Source organism: Varanus komodoensis, unplaced genomic scaffold (genome assembly GCF_004798865.1).
Source record: "Varanus komodoensis strain SLA01 unplaced genomic scaffold, ASM479886v1 scaffold271, whole genome shotgun sequence".
Classification (NCBI taxonomy): domain Eukaryota; kingdom Metazoa; phylum Chordata; class Lepidosauria; order Squamata; family Varanidae; genus Varanus; species Varanus komodoensis.
The window spans coordinates 30,754-57,289 of record NW_025335704.1 but is presented as its reverse complement, the minus strand read 5'-3'; the positions used below and the strand labels follow the sequence as shown (position 1 = coordinate 57,289).

The 26,536-nt window shown below is 42.7% G+C and overlaps 1 protein-coding gene across 1 annotated transcript; it reads right to left on the bottom strand.

Moving 5' to 3' along the window:
- Positions 1–9,620: 9,620 nt before the first annotated feature.
- Positions 9,621–25,729, bottom strand: LOC123025527 (vomeronasal type-2 receptor 26-like). The gene is made up of 7 exons (XM_044434351.1): positions 25,542–25,729; positions 24,260–24,550; positions 15,616–15,907; positions 13,988–14,869; positions 13,261–13,488; positions 11,714–11,840; positions 9,621–10,522 (listed from the first exon to the last, which is right to left on the bottom strand). Exons 1-7 carry the CDS (start codon positions 25,727–25,729, stop codon positions 9,621–9,623), a joined length of 2,910 nt encoding a protein of 969 aa, XP_044290286.1.
- Between the last annotated feature and the right edge of the window lie 807 nt (positions 25,730–26,536).

Below are 26,536 nucleotides of genomic sequence, written 5' to 3'. Positions count from 1 at the left end.
TCCAATGAGAAAGGGGAAGTGATCAAAATGGCAGAGCTCAGCCTCTGTCTTCTGCTACATCTCAGTACTCCATGCTCCAGAAGGGAGACTTAAAAGGCTCACTTGCCTGCTTCCTGTTTTTTCTGCTTGTTCAACTGCCTGAAGAGTTGGGTGAATTACAGCAATTTTTATAATTACATGACTGATGAAAAGTTGTGCACATTTGGTCCCCATGATGCAAATTCAGTAACTCTGTCAACTTTCAGGGCAAAACACAAATGTATTTCTTTCAGCTATCTCCTCCTTTTTCCTGTTTCTGCAATGTGAAAAGGAAAGTATGGAATCATGACCTTGGATGGAGCCTTGAAAGCTCGTCTAGCACAAGCTGCTGTGCAATCACTTTCAATGAAACTAAGAGATTTGCTTTGGAAGTTCACCCAAGCAGGTTCATTCAGGATTATGCCTGCTAACTCAGAGAAAGAAATCCATGTGAAATTAAGTACGCTTGGAATAGACATGACTTTTCTGCCCCCCCTTGTACAGATGTGTGAGTTAAAACCAGCATATTGAATTCGACTTGATTACATTCCATCTGTCAGTTCAAGTTGGCCAGATTTGTTGTGACACCTTCTTGGTTCTTATTCCCACTATCCATCTGGGAACTGAAGTCGACACAGGATGAAGCTTCCATACCATCTTGGAGGACCCCCACATAGACTGCTTTGCAATAAACCTACTTCAGAGTTCTCACAATGGGGAAAACTGAGTCCCAGAAACCTCAGAAGCAGACAGTATATAAATAAATAGAAATTACAGCCACCATCTTCTCATCCATTCCTCACAGCAGTGGTTTAAAACATTTTTGAAACTGGCAAAAATCGCAACGCTATTTTGCATTATATACATAATATATTATTTTGTATATTAATGTTTAAATATAAATCAAAAAATGATAATTCTCAAAATGATCCAAAAACCATCAGTAAAAACACCAGTAAAAGAATAAAATATTGAAATTAACTATAATTGAATACAACTGAAATTTTGGAGGGCAATATTTAATAAATTAATGCTAGTGCAAAAATGTACAATAGCAAAACAAAATCCATATAAAAGCAGTCATATGCTATATTAATGGCAGAGCTATACAAAATCAAACCAAGTTAATTAATACAGTAATATTCATATCATTAAATAGTGAAATATAACGAACTTCACCCACTCCAACCCCACAACACACCAGCACAGATTGGCTGAGAAAAGACACTCAAAACAACCCTGCCTCAACATTTTTCTTATCAGCAGAAAACACAGCACTAGCATAAAACTATTGAAAAGGAAAATGGACTGAAATACTAAAGGGGGAGTGGGCTAACAGGGAGAAATAGACCTGTGTATCATCAGCAAAATGATGGCAATGTACTTCAAAAACATCTCTCCATGCTTCCATGCAGATGTGAACTAGTATGAGGGTTGGAGTTGACTCCTGTGGAGCATGATACTGTTGACTTCACAGGGCTGGATGACATCCCTGTGAAACAGCTTCTGGAGCTAACCATCCAAGTAGAAATGGAACCAAAGGAGAGCAGTGTCAGTCAGACCCAACACAGCCAATGGTCTCAGAAGGAGAACAAATCAACAATATTGAAAGTCATCATGACAAGAAGAATCAAGAGTCATAATCACCTACAACCCCCTCATTATATTAGATGTTGGTGTTTCAGTGACAAACATTGGCCTGAAATTTGACTCAAATATATCATGAAATTCGTTCTCCTATATGAGTACCTGGAGCTAAGCATCAATCAGTCACCCACTGAAGGATTTAGAAAGAATTCTTGCCACTGGTGCAAAGCTGAGATATTTTGGGTTTGGAAAGAAATGGGTTTTTATTTTGGTTTTGGTTTTAGTTTTCTTTTTCATGTTTCCTCCCTTCTTTTCTTTGGCATGGTGTCACTGCTGCCTCACTAAGACAGGCAGGTTTCATCCCCCTGGCCAAGAAGCTTCTAAATTTCAAGAGGGACAATGATGCAATAGGGTTTAGCAGATTTCTTGGAATGTCAATTGCCTGCAGAATGCAACTGAACAGAAGAACATTCTTTCCAGGCTAAAGGAATATGGAATCATGGCATATGTGATGAAAAGAGAAAGGTGTTGTATTTGTGATATGGTGTGTGTGCACATGATTCTAAGAAGTGCTATCAAACAGTTTGGAGTTGGCCTATGCTAGTCCTCAGTGCCATTAAGTAACAAGTCTCAGTCAACCTGGAAAAGGTCCAATGGATAGCATGGAAAAGGGTTAATCAAGACAGAGAAATAATGAGTGATTGTGTTTACATTGTGACAACCTCTGGGTGACATGCTGAGGCTTTTTGTCATGTGTACCTTGAAAAATTCACACTGGGTGACTTGTTTGTGGGCAACAACCTATCAAAACTCCCTATGGCTGCTTCTAGGGGTTGTGCAAGCACAATGGGGTGTTATGTGGTTCCTGGTCACAATTTGGTCTTGGATTGATTCAAAATCTTGGTGGAAAGGCTGCACTCCTGGCACATTGCATGCAAAACTGTAATGTTAAACTCAGGTTCAATTCCTAAATTAACAGGTTCAAATTTCTGAATCAACTCTACCAGACTCACAGCTGACACTCTTCATTCAGGAATGCTAGCAAGGATGAAACTGAGAGGAGTTTTCCTAGAACACCTGTAATTTCTGCAATCAACCTTTGTTCATGAGGTGCTTAAAGGAGACTGAGGAAGAAGAGAGGTTGAGTGGCTTATTCAGTGCATAGGACTGACTTCAATGGTTACTCTACTTATTTTCTTAGGTGAAGAGATGGATTGGATTGACAGTGCTGGCATAGTAAATCTGATTGCATAGCTTTAGTCAGAATTTCTTTATCTGTACTTTATGCTGTTGTGCAAAATACATATTAAATCAATAAAAATGAATTAGTCTAATAAATAAATAATGAATAAGTCTGGTCTGAACACAATAATGTTAACATTTGGGGGAAAATAAGCAGCACAGTAAACCAGCACTGGAGGCCAAGATGGAGAGGATCTCCATGGCCACCATGTACTTTCCTTGGGTGCTGAGGTATGTTGGGACAAAGGACACCCACACATTGCAGAAGACCAACATGCTGAAGGTGATAAACTTGGCCTCATTGAAGCTGTCATGCAGCTTCTTGGCCAGTAAGGCCACAGCAAAACTGACCAGAGCCAGGAGACCCATGTAGCCCAAGACACAAGAGAACATGAGGAGTGAGCCTTCATTACAGAGCAGGATAATTTCTTTAGTCATAGAGTACATGTCCACATCTGGGAAAGGAGGACACCATGTGAGCCACAGAACTCAGATCCCTGCCTGAATATTGGAGCAGCAGAGCACAATGGAATAGGGCAGTCTTCTCCCCATCCACTTCCTCTTTTGGGATCCTGGTTTGGTTGCCATGAATGCCAGCACCACAGAAACCGATTTTGCCAGGACAGTGGAGATTGACATAGAGAAGACCATGCCAAAAGCTGTTTGATGAAGACAGGACACCCTATTGGGCCTTCCCATGAAGAGGAAGGAACAGAGGAAACACAGGTGGAGGGAGATGAGAAGAATGTAGGTGAGGCTTCGGTTGTTTGCCTTGACAATGGCAGTGTCCCTGTTCCAGAAGAAGAGACCTAACACCAGAGCTGTTATCAGAGACAATAAAAGAACAGTAGAAGTCAAAATAATGGCCAAGGTGTCTTCAAAGTCTAAGAAGTTTGTTTCCTTTGGGATGCATTGATTCTGGAATATGTTTGGGTAATGATGTCCTGGACAAAGGACACAGGTTTCCATATCTGAAAAACAAACATAGAACAAGTGGTGAAGAAGAGCTCCCCACCTCCCTCAGATATAAGAATAGCCTCTCCAACAGGTCCTGTGTCCTAGTTTCTGCTATCTGCAAAATTTTGCATATGCCAAAGAGGCTTTGAAAAGAAATGCAATTTTCCTATATTTCAGAATGGATGTTTGTTTATCTTTTTCCATCTTTTTAAGTAGAACGCCTTGAAATGAAACAAGTCCTCTAGGAGATCTTGGGGGTGACATGAGTCAGTATGATGAATTTGTTTTTCAGCTTCTCCACAATGTAAGGTATTCTTTGTGCATCTCTTCATGAGACTACTTCTTCCTTTCTTTTCCTTGCAAAAGAAGGAAGTACTCATTAACATTTTTTCTATTTGGATTTTGATTTCTTTCCTTCAGTACATGTTGACTGAGAACAGGTAAGCAAGAAAGCCAGGTCTGGAGATGCACTGGCAAGAGAACATCTCAGTGAGTTTCTTCCCTTTTGCTGAAATACATTTTGCTTTTGATCTATACCCTACCTTTCTGGTTTGAGGAAATTACAGCCTGACATGGAGCACATGCATAGTAGCAAAATGACTTCCCCTCCTGCTTTTAATTGCTGGAACCAGGAAGGCAATTTTCATTACATGAAGAAACTGGAGGCACCTGTTTGAAAATATTGCAGGCAAGTCATATGAAGGAGGCATTTGAGGAAGTCATTGCATGTCAAGAATGCTGTCAGTGATCAGGGAGGCCCAACATGCTGAATACTCAATTTCTCAGTGCACATGAAGCAAGGGGAGCATACAAAGCATTTCATGAAATCTGAAGGATTAGAATGTCTATTTTTGGCCTGATCAGTGGAACAACCAGGTCAGCAATCACTTCCACAAAGTTAAGTGTTCTTTTACCAGTTCTTCAATGACTATAACATTAGGCAGTGCTACCTCTCCTCTGTCAGCTGCTAGTCCACCTAGCTAAGAAAACACCCTCTGTGCATTTGGATATAGTTTTCTCAGCTGCACTATTCTGACACTGTGCATTTTTGGGAGTTAATCTTATTGAGATCAGCCTCTGAATTCATTTGCAGTCACATGGTATCAATGGGGTGAAACCAAGCATAGATGGAATAAACACTACTGAGCTCAATGGCGCTTAATTCTTGATAGACATCTGGCCAGGGTGACTTATTTTATATTATTTTTTGCATTTCAACTTAATGTTTGTATTTTACAAACATTTTAACTTAATGTTATGTTAAGTTAATGTTTTAACTTAATGTTTTTATTTTAACTTAATGTTGTGAGCCACCCTGAGGCTTCGGTGAATGGGGCGGCATAGAAATGTTTTAATAAATCAATAAGATAAAATAAATAGACATGTAGAGGATTGCAATTCCCAGTTATGACATACAAAGTAGACCTTGTATCCATGAATCCAATGTTCCCTTTACTCTCCAAAATGAATTGTAGGCCCTTTTTCTTCTTTCCCAGCACAGTTTTTCAGTGAATGTCAGCTTAAATAGGAGTTGCATAAGAAACACCATTGTGGGGCACGACGTCTGGTATGGTGATGATCGGCGTTTAAAAAAACAATACACTAAGAACACAAAGAGTTTTGTACTGAGAAGAGTCTGGAGACTGAGGGGAAGCAGAAGGTGGTGATTTCATGTATTTAGGCAGACGGTAGAGGGAAACAAGGCTGATAGGAAAAAATATGCATGTGTTGGTATTATGGGTTGAAAAAGAAGAAATAAGTTTCAAACATGATAGTTGGAAAGCATGAACATTTCTCAAGGAAATGAATAAATGCAGAGATCTGGGCTTGGGAAGAGATGGGCATTCACATACAGTAGAAGTTGAACCCCTTTGACTTACTGGGAAACATAGATCACAACCTTACATGTGATCCATGATGGTAAGTAGAGGCTTTGAAGGTTATCTGCCAGGGTTGCAGAGTCAGAGTTGCCAGCCTGCTCCTGCACCCTCTTGCTCTGTGTGAGGACATGACCGTGAGAGCAGTGTGCAAGGCATGGGCCAGAGCATAGACAGAATTGTAGATATTGTAACAGTGGCCAGACATGCTCATTTCAAAGAAGGTTGAAGGTAGGTTTTCTAGCTCCTCCACACCGGTGCATGTTTCACTCGTATCTCCTGGTGTTTCAGAATTTGAGTAAATGCACTCAAAAGCTTGTTCCCTGAAAAGTGTGATAAATCTATCTGCTTTTGCTGCAGAAGGACTGATTCTCTGGAGAAAGCTATGGAAGCCTGGAGGCTCTCTTGAATGAATTGTGAAGGATAGAGCACCATGGAACATTTGCATGCCAACAGCCTTTTGAAGGACATGCAAGGTGAAATCGATTTGTGCTGTAGTAATCCAAACTTTCCTTACAGGGAGAATCTCTCTGTAGTCCTGACCTGATAAAGGAGAGTGGCTATCAGTATAATACTAGCCAGCCAGAGAATGTTTGTACTTTCTCCATGTATAACAACTGCAGTGCCTTTTTTCTTCATGAAAATGGGAACATGGCTCAATGTTTCATTGAGAACGCTCTCCATCCCAGAGAACTGCCAATTGGCCTGGAGTCTTTCTGTGGATTCTGAACAGATTCCTTTCTGGGAAAGCAGTGGCTCCATGGTGTGCAAGAAACGCTCTCCACGTTCGTCATCCATTGTGATGAGGCCAACCCATTTCCAGTGGAAATGTTGAAGTAGCCGGACAATTCCCTGGTATTGAAGAGCTTCATTGGGGGCCATGAAGTAAAAGGAGGGCAAATCAGATTCATCACTTTCTTCTGCTTCAAATGATCCATATGAAAACTGAAGGAAGGAAAAATGGATCAACAAGTGAACAAAAGAAAGAAGTTAGCCTGAATGATGCAATGGAAACCATCATTTCTTGTATTGAAATCCATCCAGAATAATCTCCTCAAAAAGTGAAGCAGAACCATATCACCAACATTACTTGTTGAATATTTTTTTCTGATAGGCAGGTACTTTGAAAGTTCTGACTACAAGACACCATTCCACGTACTTGTGTCAGAAAAAGATCTGAGGGAGGCAGGATTGTTGTCAGAAAATCAGAATACACCAAATTAGAGATATCTATTCACTGTTCTCTCCACTTTGCCCTCTACAGCTGTAGAGTAGCTGGAGGTTATTCCACTCAGCCTTCCTGTATTGCAGTGCTGCTATTTAATGCTCAGTTGGTCTGTAATGTTTTGAACCCTTTCATCATTTCATTATGGAAGGGAAGCCAGATGTGAAATGTATGCTAGGGGGATGGTGCAAGGGAGTCACTCTGGTGCATAGAACTGCCATCCCCCTCACCAGGATGTAATTTCATCTTAGAGTGGTCCTTGTGGTGTTGTGCCATAGTGATATTGGGGGAGAAATTCTCTTCAGAGTTAACTCCAGTCTGTAGGATCTCCTCCTGTGCTTGGAGAGTATAATCAGGTTGCTGTGGGAAGGAGACAGTGAGGAGCACCAATTCTGCTAGCATAGTGGATCCCCTCTCAACTCGATCAAACAACGTACCTGCGGGATCTTATAAAGGTGAAAGAGATCTGCCATGCGATCAGAGATATCAGCACTCAGTCCCCCAATGACTCCTATAATATTTCCTTGAGTACCACATCTGTAGTTGGGAATCATCTGATGCGATTTGAAGAGAAGGTCCATACTGGCCCAGTAGGTCATCCTCGCATCAGAGTAGCTGTCATAGATCTGGAAGCCAAGAGTGATATTGGGCAGGATCTTGGGATTTTCATTAATCTGAAGGATGGCAAACACCAAGGCCAGGATGTGCTGGTAGAACTTGGTCACCACCTACAAAGAAAGCAATGTCTTGTAGTTTGAGAAGAGAAGTCTGAAGTGAATGAAATCAAATAATTGGGTGTAACCAGAGTGCACAATCTTGGGAAGAATGCCCAGATGAAGCTCAAATGGGAACAGGGAAAATCTGATGATGCATGACACGCATTCCCTGTTTCACATTGAGATTTGCAGATTTGCTCAAAAGCTCTCACTGTTATTCCACTGTGGTTTTCATTCTACTCTGAGTATATGATGCTATCACAAATCTTCCAGAAAGTGTCACCAGTGTGATAGAACGTAATGTAATTTTATTGGAATGTATAATGCCCCTAGAAATCTTTCAGATCTTACTGAGTCATTGAAGTTAGTAGAAGAGGGAAGGTGATAGTGGGATAACAGAAGAACCAAACACATAGAAAAAAGTAAGGATGACGCCCCACGAAAACTAAAGAAGGGCGACTGAGTGAATGGCTCAGTCACACATGAGCTCCTTGGCTGAGAGGGAACTAGAGCATGGGTGTCCAGAGTTCCCATCCAGTATTAAAAACATTGTCTGCATACAAAGCATTTCTTATAAAGAAATTACATTGAGGCTCACTTCACAAGATTCCTTACAATGGGATGTCAATGGAGTCCCGAGAAGGGTGCTCGTTGAACACAATGTTGGGGAAGATGTAATGAAAGTGTGATGCCATCCCCCCAATGAGGAGCTCGCCCGCCTGGTGCCACTCTTGTGGGATGGGAAGGGGAACGTTTCCGGTGCACTTCATCTTCTGAGTCTTAATTGCTGTGTGTGGGATGAGTAACCCCACCAGGGCCACAGTCACCATGTTCCCCCTGGCAAACGTCCTTCTTGCCTTCCTTTCTTCCATATCACTCTCCACAGAGTCATTGCTATGCTCATTTGTCTACATCCACGCTGAGTTCAGGGGGCTGCTGACTCTGCAATGCACTGCTGAAGGTGCAAAAGTCTTCTCTCCAGTGCTGCTAGGTGGCTTCTTTCATGCCAAGAGATACGCAGTGATTTGAAGCCAAGATATACCTGGCAGGGGGAACGTGTGCAACATTTCAGAAGTCTATGGATTTCTAGCCTGCAATGTGATGTGTGAACAGCATGCTATGTGTGTGTGCTTTCAATATCCATCTACACCTTCGGAGTTGTATCTTTCTCCCTATTGTTTTGCCTGAAGGCACTGGAGATTTGGCTTCCTGCCTTAATGACAATGCTTCTGATTGGAGTTGATGAAGATAATAACACTGGATACCATGTGTAATCCCAGCTCCCAGACAACCAGTGAAGCAACAGACATGTTTGTCAAATGCCAGCTTTTCCTGGTTCTCAATAGTGGGACAGCAATTTTGTGGAAAGTGTGAATGATATCAGGGTGGAATCCAAATTACACAGTGGCCCTTGAGCCCAGAAAAGCTCCATGTTTTAAGCTAATCATGCCTGCAAAATTGAGGACAAGCATGGTAGCAGTGCTCACCGTGCTGACCATGCACTCTTGCTGAATTCATGACAACCTCATCCATGGTGTATTTTCAGCCCCACGCTTCAAACAAGAGCCTTGGATCAAAGCCTGACTGAGCGTTTATTCTTCCCAACAAGAGTTTTCTTTTAACACTTGACAATTTTAGAACCATTGTGGGATCAGCCCCTCTGGTTGGCCGACCATCTCTAGTCCTGGTTGGGTGCTAGCCCTTGTAGGATTGGCTGTACTCCATGGTCCCTGTGATTCCAGTCAGGAAATAGTTTTCCCTTCCCTTCCCTTCCCTGCCCTGCCCTGCCCTGCCATGCCCTGCCCTGCCCTTCCTGCCCGACCCACGGAATGTTGTTTTCAGCACCCAAAAGTTATTGACTATATGCAATGGTTAAATTCTGTCCCTTTATGTCCCTATTGAGGGGAACAAGCAGAATGGCAGACATCACAAAGCTAAAGCTGTTCGTGGGCAGCTCATGCCCATGACCTTTTTTTCCTGTATGATCTCCAAAACTGATTATATCTTTCTCTGCATGAGCTGCTCCTTGTTGTTGAGCTCAGGTCTCAGGACAATGATGTAGCATTTGGGGAAGAATATGCAGCCCAGTAAGCCAGCACTGGAGGCCAAGATCGAGAAGATCTCCACAGCCACCATGGCCTTTCCTTTTGTGCTGAGGTAGGTGGGAACAAAGGAGGCCCAGACGCTGCAGAAGACCAGCATGCTGAAGGTGATGAACTTGGCTTCATGAAAGCTGTCAGGCAACTTCCTGGCCAGGAAGGCCACTGCAAAGCTGACTCCAGCCAGCAGCCCCATGTACCCTAAGACGCAATAGAACATGAGGACAGAGCCCTCATTGCAGAGCAGGATAATTTCTGTAGGCATGGAGTGCATGTCCAGATCTGGGAATGGGGGAGAAGTGGCCAGCCATAGAGCAGAGAGTCCTACTTGCACACTGGAGCAGGAGAGCACAGTGGCATAGGCCTGTTTTTTCCCCACCCACTTCCTCATCTGGGATCCTGGTTTGGTAGCCATGAATGCCAGCACCACAGATACAGTTTTTGCCAAAATGGTGGAGAGGCACACAGAGAAGACTACGCCAAAAGTAGCTTGTCGAAGAAGACAGGACAAAGTTTTAGGCTTTCCAATGAAGAGCAAGGAGCAGAGGAAACAGAGGAGGAGTGAGATGAGGAGAATGTAGGTGAGGCTCTGGTTGTTTGCTTTGACGATGGCAGTGTCTTGATGCTTAATGAAGATACCAAGCACCAGGACCGTCATCAGAGACAACAGAAGTGCAGAGGAAACTGAGATGATGGCCAAGGTTTCCTGAAAGGCTAGGAAGTTTGGCTTTTTAGGAGTGCATTGATTCTGGACTTCGTTTGGATGGTGACCTTCTGGGCAATTCATGCAGCTTTCCATGTCTGAAAATGAGTAATCATGTGGAAATATATGAAGATCCAAAAGAGTTATCTCTCCCGTTAGCAGTGCTACCCTTCATGCTTCTTAATTTCCCCCATGCTCACTGTTTTGCGCTTTCCACCCTTTTAGTGCATAGTTGGTACACCGAAAGGACTCTTATCATTTCCTTCTTATCATTCTCTTAATGTGATCTAAAACTTTCTGGAATATTTGCTAAGTACTCAATACAGCTGCTTGCTGCTCAGAATTGAGGGTTTGGGGGTAGTAGTGTTATTCTTGCTGTTCCCAGTGAGGTGAAGAATGGCCAGTAAAAACCCAAATTGGGGCAGGAGAAGAACTTAAAATCATAAGCTGAGTTCAGTACTTGCCACACATGTTGAGTTTACTACATGTTGCTGGGTGTCCCGCAGGCTTTTCAGAGTAACCAAGTGTCCTGAATTTGCATCCAATGTGGAACAACATGCTCTTTCAGAAGTGTTTTTTCTAATCATAATTGCTAGGTGAGGCTGGGGTGTTGCAGTGAGTGAAGCAGCATTTTCTACAACCTTCCCTCCTCCTTGCACTTTGCTGCCTGCATTTCAATTCAGTGGAGAATTTCCTTCTAGCACCACCAGATGGTCTTTTGGGCTTAGGAAGGAGTCACTGGATCCCAGGCAAAGCAGAGCCACTGCTGACTGGGCTCCTGCAGAGGAGGCAAAATTGGATGGACAAATCTCCACGTCTTTAGCCTGAAAGAGACTTACTCTGTGGGAGTGAGGATTATTTTATATTTCCGGTGCCAGTTTTGTTTTGTTTCGTTCAAGTTTAATGGTTGGTGATCTCCACAAAAGGTCCTCAAGTCATTGCCCAGTTGAGAAGCTGAGTCAATGCAGTTCATTTGTGGTGCAGCTTTTATGATCTTTAACTCCTTCTTGGATGCCAGACATTGCCAAATACCATTAAGGGAAGGCCATTCTACCTCTGCATGACCTGAGTTCATGTTATTCTTGCAGCCATACTAAAAGATACAGCCCATTCTTTCTAAACAAATATCAAGAAAAGTATATCTATAAATTGCATAAGTAATGCCATGGTTAAAGCCATCGCCAGCAAATCTTTCAAGAGAAACTCAAGAAAGGATTCATTGCATAAAAATAAAATGAAGTCTTATTGTATTTTTTTAACCTTTTAACCATACAAGCTGTCTTTCATACCCTCCTGGTTTGAGAACATCCCATCAGGACATGGGGCACAGTCATAGCAACAAAATTTGTTCCCTTCAATCTTCTTCTTGCTGTACCCAGGATGGCAGAAGTCATTACACAGAGAAAGAGGTGGCACCTGTCCAATGATATAAAATTGACTTAGCATTGCAGAAAGATTTGTGCACCATATCTCACTTCAAACCATTTACGAGTAATGCAACACCGAAAGGTAAGGCGTCTTGAATTGCTAAAGGTGCAAAAGGCACATTCTGTGGGAGGAATATTTGTACTAAGCAACACAGTGTATGGCCAATGGCCATTTGGTGATGAAAGTTCCCCCATCTTTCTGGGCCAGCCTGAAAAGCCTGGCTTAATGGAGAAGATACCATACTGTCAAGACCAAGTATTGAGCAGCTCTTTGTTGTCAGAGAGCACTACAAACCATCAGTGGTGGACCTAACTAGCTTATGTGCCTGTAAGAATTGCCATTGCATAGCCCAACCCTCCTTGTTTGAATACTGATCCCTTGGGGGGCTTTGCTCACCATCAGTTCCATCCATAAGAAAGCAGCCTTGCTCTCCAAGTTCATGCTGTGTGTTTAGGTAACTTGCTGGGAAACATTTGAAAGGGTATATAATGTGTACTTTCTGCACAAGAAAGAGCTTTCCTCCTTGTAATTAAACCTGGATCTTGCCTGTCATTTCCTTGGAATTTTGAAGAACTCTCCCAGCTCACAGCAGGGGTCTTATGAAGGGCAACACTCATGCACTGGAAGATTGGCGTTTATTTAATTATCCTGATAAATTGTGCAATGGGCTTGGCATTCAAGTAAAGGGAAACTAATTAGAAGCATATTTTGGAGCTGTCACAAGAAAGTATTCCTGGACAATATTTTTCCTGTGAAAAGACAACAGTGAATGGAAGTCAGACACAGTGCATGGGGAATTCCCTAGTACTGAAGAGCTTCCTTTGGGACCGATTGGAAAAAGGGCATGCTCAGGGCCCCTTGTTCAATCCTTGAATATGCAGGGACAGTTCGATCTAATGCTAGCTAAAGTGCTGTTGAGTCACCACCAGCTAGTCTTGAAAAAACTGGGTTCGAAGGACGACTTAGCTGACCGAGTATAAGTCAGCATCCTATGCTGTGATGTTAGTTTCTTCACAGGCTGTTGCATTTTCAACATCATGTCCTTTTGCCTCTGAACTATCCACATCACAATTCTTTTGATTATTGCATTACACATGTGTCATCCCCTCCCTTTAAGAAGCCATTTGTGACATATGCATAATTCCGGTTAGGTTAGAATGAGTCTCCATGACTGGCCCAATATCATCCAATGACCTTCAATACCAAAAGCAGAGTTGAACCCACATCTCCTGATTCCCAGGCCCACACTAACCACTAGCCTAAACCTAATCTCCCCCATCAGCATTTCAGTTTTTACTCCTTATTTATCTAACCCAAATAGGTATTCTTGTAAACTTCTAGGTGCATGAAATATTCTCAGAAAAAGTTGAACATGAATTACTGAGAGTCAGTGCAGTTAGATTCCAACCTGAGCCATGTGCCTTGGCCAATGGATTCTTGTCTCATTAATGGTGAGTTGTTCTTCTGGAGGAGCATGAGGATCCAGCCTTCCCACTATGACTCTGATGTAGGAGTCATTTGGGAATACAACCAGGTTTGTGACTTCAAATGCACCCACCACCTCTCCATGCTCATTCAGCCTAATTTCCTCTCCAGCATTGTTGTTGAATGGGAATCTCTGAATCCACATACTGAGCTAAGTAGAGAAAGAAAGCAACTCATGGAGATGATATGAAGAATCAGAATAAATTTTATGGACAAAGCCTTGGAAATTCTAGGAAATAAATTTGGATTTACATGCCTTCTAGGGCTGAAATTTTATGGTCACATTGGTAAGAGGTAACACATAAAAGATAGAGGGAAACCAAGGGATATAGAATTATAGAAAGAGAGAAAGAGAGCAGGTCCAAAGGGATTTCCTGGGCTATCTAGTTGGACCCCTGGTGCCAGCCAGCTCCACTCATGACATGCTGCAACGGTTGGTATTATGGGTTGAAAAAGAATAAATAAGTTTCAAACATGACTGTTGGAAAGCATGAGCATTTCTCAGGAAAATGAAGGAATGCAAAATTCTGGGCTTGGAAAGACATGGGTATTTGCATACATTAGAAATAGGAACCTATCCACCAGCTGAGCAACATGGATCACAACCTTCCATGCTCTCAATGTTGGTAAATAGAGACTTGGTAGGTTACCTGCCAGTGTTGCAAACTTGGAGTTGCCAGCCTGCTCCTACCCCCTCTTGCTCTGTGGGAGGACATGGCCATGAGAGAGGTGTGCAAGGCATGGGCTATAGCATAGACGGCGTTGTAGATATTGTAACTGTGTCCAGTCATGCTCATTTCAAAGAGAGGTGAAGGTAGGCTATCTAACATCTCTACTCCAGTGCATATTTCATTCATATCTCCTAGTGTTTTGGAATTTGGCATAAAGCACCCAAAAGCTTGTTCCCAGAAAAGTGTGATGAATCCATCTTTTTTTGTTGCAGAAGGGCTGATTCTCTGAAGAAAACTATGAAAGCCTGGAGGCTGTTTTGCATGGATTGTGAAGGAAAGTGCACCATGGAACATCTGCATACCAACAGCCCTTTGAAGGATATGTAAGGTGAAATCTATTTGTGCTGTTGTAATCCAAACTTTCCTTACAGGTAGAATCTCTCTGTAGTCCTGACCTGATAAAGGAAAGAGAGTGGCTATCAGTATAATACTAGCCAGCCAGAGAATGTTTGTACTTTCTCCATGTAGAACAACTGCAGTGCCTTTTTCCTTCATGAAAATGGGAACATGGCTCAATGTTTCATTGAGAACGCTCTCCATCCCAGAGAACTGCCAATTGGCTTGGAGTCTTTCTGTGAATTCTGAACAGATTCCATTCTGGGAAAGTATTGGCTCAATAGTGCGCAAGAAATACTCTCCATGTTCATCATTCATCGTGATGAGGCCGACCCATTTCCAGTGAAAATGCTGAAGTAGCCGGACAATTCCCTGGTATTGAAGAGCTTCATTGGGGGCCATTCGGTAAAAGGAGGTTAAGTGAGATGCATCACCTGCTGCTACTTCAAATGATCCATATGCAAACTGAAGGAAGGAAGAATAATGAGGAAAGGGAGAGAGGAAAGAAAGAAGTCAGGACTTCTTCAGCCTGAACACTCCATTGAATGCCTTTGTTTTGTATCAAAATTCATCCAGAAGAATCCCACAAATAAGTTAAAAAGAACCCTATCATGTAATTTCTTGTTAAATATTTGGTGTGATAAGCAGGTGCTTAGGAAATTTTGACTCCAGGACACCTGAGGATAGCACCTTCTTTCCAAGTACTTGGGGCAAAGAAAGTTCTGGATAGAGGGGGCAGTCAGAAAACCAGTTTATCCTGGAGTACTTATCTGTATTCTTTGTTCCCATTTCCTCCCTTTCCAAGGTGTAATGTAGCTGGTGACTCTTGCACTGAGTCTTCCTGTTTTGTCATGCTATTTAATGCTCAATTGGTCTGTAATGCTTTGAACCCTTTCATCATTTCATGATGGAAGGGATGCCCGATTTGAAATGTATGCTAGAGGAATGGTGGAAGAAAGTCATTCTGGTGCATAGAACTGCCATTCTCCTCACCAAGATGTAATTTATCTTGGAGTGGTCCTTGAGGGGTGGCACCTGGTGTTGGGCCAGAGAGAGATTGGGTAGAGATTCTCTTCAGAGTTAACTCCATCCTGTAGTTTCTCCTTCTGTTCTTGGAAAGTATAATGAAGTTCCTGTGGGAAGAATGCACTGTAAAACACCACTTCCCATTATCACATTGGAGCCCCTCTCAATTGTATCAAATAATCTACCTGTGGAATCTTGTAAAGGCGAAAAAGATCTGCCATGTGATAAGAGATGTCAGCACTCAGTCCACCAATGACTCCTATAATATTTCCTTGGGTACCACATCTGTAGTTGGGAATCATCTGATATGATTTGAAGAGAAGGTCCATAGTGGCACGGTATGTCATCCTCGCATTGAAATAGCTGTCATAGATCTGGAAGCCGAGGGTGTTGTTGGGCAGGATCTTGGGATTTTCATTAATCTGATGGATGGCAAACACCAAGGCCAGGATGTGCTGGTAGAACTTGGTCACCACACTAGAAATAAAGCAAAGTCTTGCAGTGTGAAAAGAGAACTCTAAAAGTGAATAAAATTATAAGCAGTGGAAACAATCTGGAAAGACTGCCCAGTTGAAGCCCAAATGGGAAGAGGGAATGTCTAGTTATGCATGACACACTTTCCCTGTGTCTCTCTTAAACATGCAGATTGTATTAAAGGCCCTCCTGAAATTCAACCATCTGTAGACAGAGGGCTGATGGAGTACCACATCCCAGCCTAAGTAACATGCTATTGGAATGAGATAACAAAACTGGAATGTGTTCAGAGGAGAGCAACTGTCATGCAAACACACATGGATTTTTCCATTTGGTTATAAGCACTCCTGAAATTCCATTCACTTTAGCCAGACCTCATCTGGAGTGCTACATCCAAGGCTAGCTAATGTGATTAGAAAGATAGAACAAATCTGGAATGTGTTCAGAGCAACACGTATGCTGTGAGAAATAGTTGAATGAACACTGTACATTTTGTCTGGCTAAGAAATGACTGAACGAACGTCTTTGAATGCAAATAACGTATTCAGTGTATGTCGAACAACTATATATATTTCAACTGTTTCCATTTTGCAAGGAATGCAATGTGGCATACACGGTTGTTCTTCTCTCCATTTTATGTGTACAAGAACCTGGGAATGATATTGGTCTTTTGTGGGATTCAGCCCACGGTCACCCAGCCATCCTCCCAGGCGCCTGCAAACTGGAAGAATTGTCAGCTGCACCTAATTCCAGCAATGTTCTAGCTAGTAAGCCACTCTGGTTTTCTTTCTACTCCAGCAAATATAAGATGCCATCGGAAATCGTCTAGGAAATGAGAGAGGACTGATAAAATGTCATCTAAATGTACTGGAATGAAAAATGCTTCTAACACTGATGTACATCCTACTGATTCATCTAACTGAGTGATAGTGGGATAACAAAAGAGCTAAACACAAAGAACAAAGACAGGATGACTCTCTAAGAAAACTAAGGACAGACAGCTGACTGAGTGGCCTTGTCACTCATGAGCTTCTATGCTGAGTGGAGACTCGAGCATTGGTTTCCAGAGTTCCCATCCAGCACTGGAAGCACTGACTACATGGAAAAACATGGTTTGTAAAGAAAAATATATTGAGGCGCACTGTACAAGATTCCTTACAATGGAAAGTCAATCAAATCCTGGGAAGGGTGCTTGTTAAACAGAACAATGGGGGAGATGTAATGAATGTGCGACGCCATCCCCCCAACAAGGAGCTCGCCTGCCTGGTTCCACTCTTGTGGGATATGAAGAGGAATGTTTCTGGTGCACTTTGTTGTCTTTGTTAGAATTGCCATGTGTGAGTGGAGCAGCACCACAAGCACCATCTGTCTCCTCGAAAATGTTCTCCTTCTCTTCCTTTCCCCCACGTCACACTCCACAGAATCACCACTATCCTCCTTTATTCTCATCCAAGCTGAGTTCAGGAGTCTGCTGCCTCTGCCAATGAACCGCTGAAGGTGCAAATGTCTTCTCTTCAGTGCTACTAGGTGGCTTCTTCATGCCAAGAGAATCTCACTGATTTGAAGCCAACCTACTTCAGGCAGGAGGAAAGTGTTTGAGATTTCTGAGGTCTATCAATTTCTAGCCTGTGAGCTGCTTTGTGAGCAGCAAAATATGCACGTGTGCTTTCAGTATCCATCTGCACCTTTGGAGGTGGACCTTTGTCCCTAGAGTTTTTCTAGAAGACACTGGAGATTTGGCCTCTTCTCTTAATGACAGTGCTTGTGATTGGAGGTTATGAAGATAATGAAGCTGGATACTGCTTGCTATCCCAACTCCTGGACAATCAGTGAAGCAACAAACATGCTTGCCAAATGCAAGCCATTCTACTTCTCAGTTGGTGGCCAGCAACTTTATGGGAACTTTGAATGATTCTAGGGTGGGATCCAAGAGCAAGTTATGCAGTGGCCCTTGACCCCAGAAATGCTGCAAGCAGTAAGCTAATCATGCCTGCAAAATCGAGTGCAATTTTTGCTGCAGTGCTCACAGTGCCAAACATGTACTCTGAATTCATGACAACCTCATTCATGGGGTGTTTTAAGCCCCACTTTTCAAATGAGTCTCAGACCAAAACCTTCTTTTGTTTTCTCAGAAAATGCCTTTTTCATAGACTGAGCGTTGATTCTTCCAAAGGAGAATTTTCTTTTGATCCCTGACAATGTTAGAACTATCGGGGAATCAGACCATCTGATTGGCTGACACTTGCAAGTTGTGATTGGTTATCTGTCCTTGTTGGAATGACTGCAACCCAGGGTTCCTGTAATTCCAATGAAGAAATTTTGGCCTAGCCTGGCATTGCTGGATTCTCCATGCCCTCCCCTCCCTTCTTTCATTTTCTGATTATTTCTGCTCTGCATCATTTTAAATCATCCTGTGGGGTAGTTCTGTTGCTCAATTTTCCATCTAAAATACTGTTAATGTAAAGATTTTAATTTCTATTATCAGTACCCAGAATGTTTACATGGATGCCCCAGCATGTAGAGACATTTCTAAATCGGACACCCAGGAGTGGTCAAATTCTGAGTCTTCATGTTCCTATTTCAGGGGAACGAGTGGAATGGCGAACAGCACACAGCTGAAGTTGCCTGTGGGGAGATCATCATGCCCATGACTTTTTGCTCCCACGCAATCCCCAAAACTACAGTGTTTAAAACTTTCTCCTCATGAGTTGGTCTCTGTTGTTGAGCCCAGGTCTCAGCACAATGATGTAGCATTTGGGGAAGAATATGCAGGCCAATAAGCCAGCACTGGAGGCCAAGATGGAGAAGATCTCCACAGCCACAATGGCCTTTCCTCTTGTGCTGAGGTAGGAGGGAAGAAAGGAGGCCCAGACACTGCAGAAGACCAGCAAGCTGAAGGTGATGAACTTGGCCTCATTGAAGCTGTCAGGCAACATCCTGGCCAGGAAGGCCACTGCAAAACCGACAGCAGTCAGGAGACCCATGTAGCCCAAGACACAATAGAACATGAGGACGGAGCCTTCATTGCAGAGCAGGATAATTTCTGTAGGCATGGAGTGCATGTCCGAATCTGGGAATGGGGGAGAAGTCATGAGCCGGAGAGCACAGATGCCTGCTTGAATATTGGAGCAGGAGCAGACAATGGCATAGGCTAGTCTTTTCCCCATCCACTTCCTCATCTGGGATCCTGGTTTGGTAGCCATGAATGCCAGCACCACAGACACAGTTTTTGCCAGGATGATGGAGAGGTACACAGACAAGACCAGGCCAAATGTAGCTTGTAGCATCAGGCAGGACAAAGTGTTGGGCTTTCCAATGAACAGCAAGGAGCAGGGGAAGCAGAGGATGAGTGATAGGAGGAGAATGTAGGTGAGGTTCCGGTTGTTTGCTTTGACGATGGCAGTGTCTCGATGCCTAATGAAGATATCAAGCACCAGAACCGAGATCAGGGAGAACAGAAATACTGCAGAAATGGAGAAGATGGCCAGAGTTTCATTCAGAGCTAAGAAGTTCAGAATTTTAGGAATGACTTGATTCTGCACTGTGTTGACATGTTGATCCTCTGGACAATTCATGCAGGTTTCAGTGTCTAAAAATGAGTAAAGCTGCATTAATTAAAAAGAACAAAAGTGTATTTAAGACTAACAATTGCCTGTGCTGATGTCTAAACAATCTTGAAAAATCTCATCCATTGAGGAGGTTCCATTTCTGTCCTCTCCCTTCTTAGTATTCTATTATTTCCTTCTGTTTTTTTACCTATAACCATCTTATGCTCATTCCATATATCATGCAAAATAGATATGATGCTTTAGTAACCATCTTGCTCTTTCTCCTTTCCTTTCACTAAGCATGATTAAATACGGCATATACATGGCCCTTTCTCTGTCATCCCTGGAACTACAAAGGCCCATGTTAAGCAATGCCACTGGATAAATTAGAAGGAAAAATCCTCTTGCACCCCAATTTGTAGTTGAATTTAAGAAGCATTGTTATGTGTTTGTGAGCGTTATATTCATTTTTAAGGTATCAGAGATTCCTCGGGGAAACATATAATGACATTGTGCAATGGAGTCAAGGTTCCTCATTTCAGGAAAAAATGCAAAATCTTCTTTAACCTCTTTGCAGACCCCAAAACTGTAATTGCCATGAAAAGAATGTCCTGTTATCCATTCCAGAGCACAGCCAATGCTATCATTTGGCAGAAGTATCTGGTAGCTTTAATTGAATTAATGCTACAATTCATTGCCATACTGATTTCCTTCAACGGGATGGCTTTAAGAAATATCAAACAGCACATATATAAGCTAAATAAGCATAAACTAAAAAAAAGAAATATAAGAAAAGAAAAGAAAAAATTGCCCCAAAAATGTGAATTCCCTGTGTCCCCCCTGCAGATAATTAATGATAAGAGAATTTGAAGAATCTTGTATTTTGGTCATTAGAAGACAATGCAGCTTGTTAGGCTTTAAAACATTAAAGAATTTAATGTTATATTTCCTACCCTCCTTGTCTGAGAACATCCCGTCTGGACATTGGGCACAGTCATAGCAACAAAATTTCTCCCCTTCTATCTTCTTCTTGCTGTACCCAGGAGCACACTTAGTATTACACAGAGAAAGTGGTGGCACCTGTCCAGAAATGAAGGGAGAGCCAAGCATTAAGAAAAGTTGGGAGCATGTCTCATGTCAGTTTATCTACTGGTAAGTGGAAAGCCCAATAACCTGGAGCACTGGAATGATAAGGGCAGAGATTCCACATTCCACAGGCTGAATGCACATCTTCCCATGAAAGGCAGATGATTAAACTTTCCTTAATTATCCTGGTCAATTGTGGAATGAGCCAAAGGGAGGGCAACGACCAATTGGAACTTCCACAAGAAAACAGTGATGGGCTTGTGTAATGATCCATGTTAGTCAGGGATATGTCAGTGCCAACCGTGTGCAAGGTCTGGAGTTCAATCCTGGCTTATGCAGGAAGGACAGGGAATACTCCTGGCAATAATCCTGGTGAACCTATGCCTCTCCTTGTTGAAAATACCAGCTAGAAGGAGCAATATTTGGACTGAGTAGAAGGCAGCAATATGTCCATGGATACCAAGCATCTTCTCTGGGCATGGCATTTACAATGACACAGCTTTTTTCCATTGGAATTTGAACATCCACATAATTTGTGTTATTACATAATATTTACAACTTCTGGGAAATGGGTTTCCCCCACCTTACTTCCAAACCAACAGACTGCTTTTTGGGCAAAGCTCTATATTGTCCAAGGGAAACCCAGAAAACCAAAGCCCTCCCTTTGAGTAGTCCTGGACCTGACAACACCAGGAAAGCCCTTCCAGAGGCAGGTGAGACTCTTAGCTGCACAACACCCCTCTAGATTTCTTGCCTTCCTCTCTCAAAGCCACATGATGGATTTAGGGGACATGCAAGGCTCCTCTGGTTTCTTTGCCTTCTGTCCCACATCCATTCCCAGCAATTGCAAGCTCCAAACATTCTCAGGCTCTGACCATCCTCAGGCTGCACCTCCTCTCCTGGGGTTAGCGGCCTTGAGAGAAGCACTTCTGGTTCCTTCCACTCTATACCTGGAAGTGGCATGCCAAGCTGACCCTGAGAAATGTGTCCAGACCAATTGGATCATCCATTCCCAATAATCCTTCAGCCATCCTCTAAGGAGCCCAAGGTATTCTAAACATCATGTTTCACCTACTGTCCATTCTTTTCTCACAAGGTCACAATGAAGTCGGATAGGCTGAGTGCCAGTGGTTACACAATCTGAGCCCTTAAAATTCACTATCAAATGTAGACTGAAGTGTGCTTTCCTGATTTCCACTTCAAGAATCAAAAGTTTAATTGACATCTACTGTCTTCAATCCACATTACTTTCTCTTTATGATTGTATTTCCATAATTGCCAGTCAATTCATACTAATGGACTCATGCATTGTGTGAAGAAATGCTTTCTCAAGATACTTCTTGATTTACAAGACATATCAGCAAATGCTGACAGGTGAAAAACAATACATTCATTTTCTTACCTGAGTCACATCTCATGGCCATTGGATTGGTGTCTTATTGATGGTGAATTGCATGCCAGGAGGTGCAAGAGGATCCAGGCTTCCGACTTTGACCTGGACATAGGAATCATTTGGGAAAATGACCAAATTCCTGACTTCAAATACACCCACCAACTCTCCATGTTCATTGAATCTAATTTCATCTCTAGCATTGTTGTTGAATGAGAGCCTCTGAATCCATGAGTGGAGCTAGTTGGAGACAGAAAGGAACCAAAGAGAGAGTCTATGTTTTAGAACACGTTTGACTGCAGAATTGAGAGTACTGTCCTCCAGGACAGGCAACATGTGTGAATGTAAGGGTGGAGAAATTACTGGTTTAGGTAATAGATATGGGGAAAATGAAGGAAATCAAGGAAATCCAGCCAATCCTGAAAAAATAAATTGTCTACACCGTGACTCAGTATTTTGTGGTACTTAGAGAAGCAAAGAAGCTTGATGATGATGAAGAAGTGTTACCTGCCAGGATTCCACCTGCTGAGGTGACAAGCTCCTCATTCCCCACATTGCTGTACGGCTGGATGGAGACCTGGAAGTGGTCTGGAATGCATGAGCCAGAGCATGGACAGCATTGTAGATACTGTAACTATGGCCAGTCATGGACATTTCAAAGAAAGGGGAAGATAGGTTGTGCAGCATCTCCTCTCCACTACATGTTGCATTCATATCCTTTGATGGAGAGCATCCAAAGGCTTGTTCCCAGAAAACATTAATAAAGCCATCAGCTCTTGTCCCAGCAGGGTGAATTGTCTGAAGAAATGTTTGGAAGCCCGGAATTACATTTGAATGGATTGTGAAGGAAAGATCACCATGGAACATTCACATTCCAATAGGCTTGAGAAACGTATGCAAACTAAAATCAATTTGGGCCATTGAAATCTGCACTCTTCTTGCAGTGATCATTCTTGTATAGTCATCATGGGTGAAAGAAACAATCAGTGTGAGCATTAGAGTACCAGCAAGCTACAAAACACTTGCACTTTTTCCATGTATAACAATCACACAGGCTTTCCTCGCAGTGTAGATAGGTACATGACTCAGTTTTTCACCGAGAATGTGGAACAGGTCAAAGTACTGCCAGTTGCCTTTGAATCTCTCTGTGAATTCGGAACAGATTCCATTTTGGGAAAGCATTGACTCCATGGTTTGCAAGAAATGTTCTGCACGTTCATCCTCTGTAGTGATGAGCCCGATCCATTTCCAGTGGAAATGGAGAAGAAGTTGCACAATTCCCTGATACTGAAGATCTTCATTGTGGACCATCCGGTAGAAGGAAGGCAAATGGGATTCTGTATTCACTGCTGTTTGAAATTAGACATATGAGAACTGAAGAAAGTAAAGGAAGGAAGGAAGGAAGGAAGGGAGGGAGGAAGGAAGGAAGCAGTCCAAAGAAAGACTGAGGGCTTCTTCATTCACGAGAGTCTACAACTTTATTCTCATCTTTCCTAGATAATATAATTCGTAGCAACAAGTTCATACAGATGATCCCTCAATACAACGTAAAATTTAAAAGACATTGAACAGTACATTCATCTCTAGTCTTAGCTTTACTGCATAAGATTGCAGCCTCAAAGAGCAATGCTATATGCACCTGCCCATAAGGAAGGCTAACTCAATTAAGTGAAATGTGATTCAGTCTCAGCTCAGAGAATATGTCAGAGTTTGGGAAAGAGGGAAGTTTTGGTTTTCTTTCAGCCTGCAGAACCTTTCCCCTGGTGTAAACTGGGCAGCAAGGAAAGAGATGTACTCATGTCAGAGGGGCAAAAACCTGGATTCCAATATATGCAAAAGGCAAAATTCTTTTGTTTATCACTGGGCTTGGGAGAAGAGGAAGATCATGTATGAGAGGGAGCAGTGACAATCAAGAGACAGCTGAGATTTTGCAAGAGCTGAGCAGGGCAGTGAAAGAGAGGACACTTTGGAGGGTGTATGTCCAGAGGGTCACCCATATCAGAGATGATGGCAAATAAGTGCAATCCTTTTGATACACATTTTGTGAAACCGCTCTTTTGCCTTGCCTTTATTTTCTAATCTTGCTTCCTCCTTTTTTTTGAACCATGCCAAAGATCCCAGAATGTGAATGCAATGAATAAATTATGAGGTAGTGATGGTCCTTCTTCCACTAGGAGAAGCTTTTCTGTTTCAGGAGAATATTTGAAGCATTTTTTGCTTTTTCCACCTTCCTTGACATCAATTTGAGTCCTGACTCATTCCTTTTAGGGGCTAGGTGGGCAGCTTTGTGCAGGAGGTGGCAGGATGGACCACATCCTCCTGACACCTTACCTGGGGGATCTTGTAAAGAGCAAAGATATCGGCCATACATGCAGAGGATCAGCACTCAAACCACCAATGACTCCAATGAGGTTTTGCAGGGTACCACATTGATAGTTGGGCACCATCTGATGTGATTTGAAGAGCATATCCAGGCTGGTCCAGTAGGTCATAATTGGATCGAAGTAGCTGTCATAGATCTGGAAGCCGAGGATGATGTTTGGCAATATATTGGGATTTTCATTGATCTCCGTAATGGCAAAGACTAGTGCCAGAATATGCTGGAAGAACTTGGTGATCACGCTGCAAGAAAAGTGGCTCTGTGTAGTTGGAGAATTTGTTGGACAATGCAATTCCACAGTGAATTTTGCTTCAGACCATACGGGAAGGTGCAATCTCACAAAGATCATCACAGCCAAGTCCAAATGAAGGTAGGGAAATGGGCTTTCAGCCTATATTTCTGCGGTTGTGGTAATAATGGGGCTATTGGAAGGAATCTAAAAGAATCTTGCCCAGGGCCATAGCTTATAGCACTCTATCCAAAAGATTCCCATTTTCTGGAACTTCTGTGTGATTATTCAGTCTCCTAAGCTCCAGTGACATTTTTGATTAAGATAGCAAGATGTTTTATTTTTCTGCTATGTACCTACCTGGATGTTTCATTTTACTGTTCCTCTACTAGTCTGTAACATTGCCATTCTATCTAAATATCCTTTTAAACATAGATATTTAATATACATTTAGTCCTGATTTTTATTAGTACCTGGAAACATCCAAAGGTCTTGAGTGGAACTTTTGAATGAAACAGTGCAAATAAATTTCAAACAAACAGTTCCTTTTTGCAAATATGGGCAATAATTTGCTGTCACAGAATCAAGACAAGAACTTTGAAGGGTTCCTTACAATGGGAATGTGAGTGATTCCTCAGCAGGGTGCTTGTCAAACAGAAGAACAGGGAATATGTAATAAATGTGAGACGCCATCGCACCAATGAGGAGCTCACCCGCCTGGTGCCACTCATGCGGAAGGTGAACAGGATCGTTTCCAGAGCATTTGGATGTCCCTCTTTGGATGGCTGCCTGGGGAAGGAGCAGCAACAGCAGCAGTAGCAGCACTCTGGTCAAAGGCGCCCCTCTCGAGTTCTTCTCCTCCATGTTTCTTCACCATTTCATTCTTCCATAAGCTGCATTTTTTCAAGCTGTGATTATGGTAAAATACCACCTTGCATTTTCCCAAAGCAATGTAAGTGCCTGCTTTGATTGTGTGCTAAAAGCCATGAGACTGAAGTTCTGACCTTTTTGTGGAAGGAGAAAATATTCCTTTGGTGAGCTCCCTGCTGACACTTGTCCCATTCCTGAGCTGTGCATGGCACTTGTGCTGCTGCACTGCTCTTGCATCCATGGAAGACTCCACTCTGGTCTTCCTTTCATTGCTGCCTTCTGGAAAGCCACTGGAGATTTGACCTGGTGAATTAAATCCCATGATTCTGACAATTACAGGGTAAATAATAAATGTGGACGGTGCATGGTGCCTCTGGCTGTGCAACCAGCAAAGAAAACAAGTTTGCCAAGCTTCAAAGCAACTTTCTTCTGCCTTGTAGGAGCACAACAGCTATGTAGCATCTTCAGGAGAACCCACAACGACCCCTAGGCTATGGAGTAATCGTTAGTCTCCTGGCCTGTGACTTGGAAGTTGTGGTTTGTAGTCAACCTCTATGTGTGATGATGCTGGGCCAGCCACTGATACTCAGTCTAACCTTCCGCAATAACCAATCAGTACATGAACTGTCTTAGGCCCCCCATGTTGAAAGATCACCTTGAATCTTTAACTTTCTTGTATCTCCCTGCAGTTCCACAACCATTTTTTGTAGATTCCCTTGGGTTCTTTCTCTAATAGGCCAATCTAATAAGCCATTCTGAAACATGAAGGAAATGTCAGCAGCAGGAGGCTGTGCAGGAACAGGTCCCCCTTTTCACTCCAGGAAACTCTCCTTGGACACCTGCCATTCCATTTCATATGTACATTCCTGTAGCTGAGCTCCTACTGAAGCTCAGGGATGGTTGCAAAAGTGTGACCCAAAGGCATTTGAAGTGGGGAGATCCAGGGCTGGCATCGCTTCTCTGTAATGTCTTCCCTTCCAGCTGGAGGCTAGATGGCAGTGCCTCCAATTAGGAGGGAATGAAATGGCTCCTCTTTGGGTCGACCTCGTGGAGTAGTGGAACATTCATCTTCACCAGAAGGAAACATTTTGCAAAGGAAGCTGAGCCTAGGAAAATTGGAGAAGTCCGG

Bases quoted from the DNA above. Each gene is read 5' to 3' on its own strand.
- LOC123025527 (XM_044434351.1), bottom strand. From the start codon at position 25,729: ATGGGATTTAATTCACCAGGTCAAATCTCCAGTGGCTTTCCAGAAGGC. The intron at 15,908-24,259 runs GTAAGGTGTCAG...CTTTATTTCTAG, and splicing joins CTCTTTACAAGATCCCCCAG to TGTGGTGACCAAGTTCTACC. The intron at 11,841-13,260 runs GTTGGAATCTAA...ATCATTGGACAG, and splicing joins GGCCAAGGCACATGGCTCAG to GTGCCACCTCTTTCTCTGTG.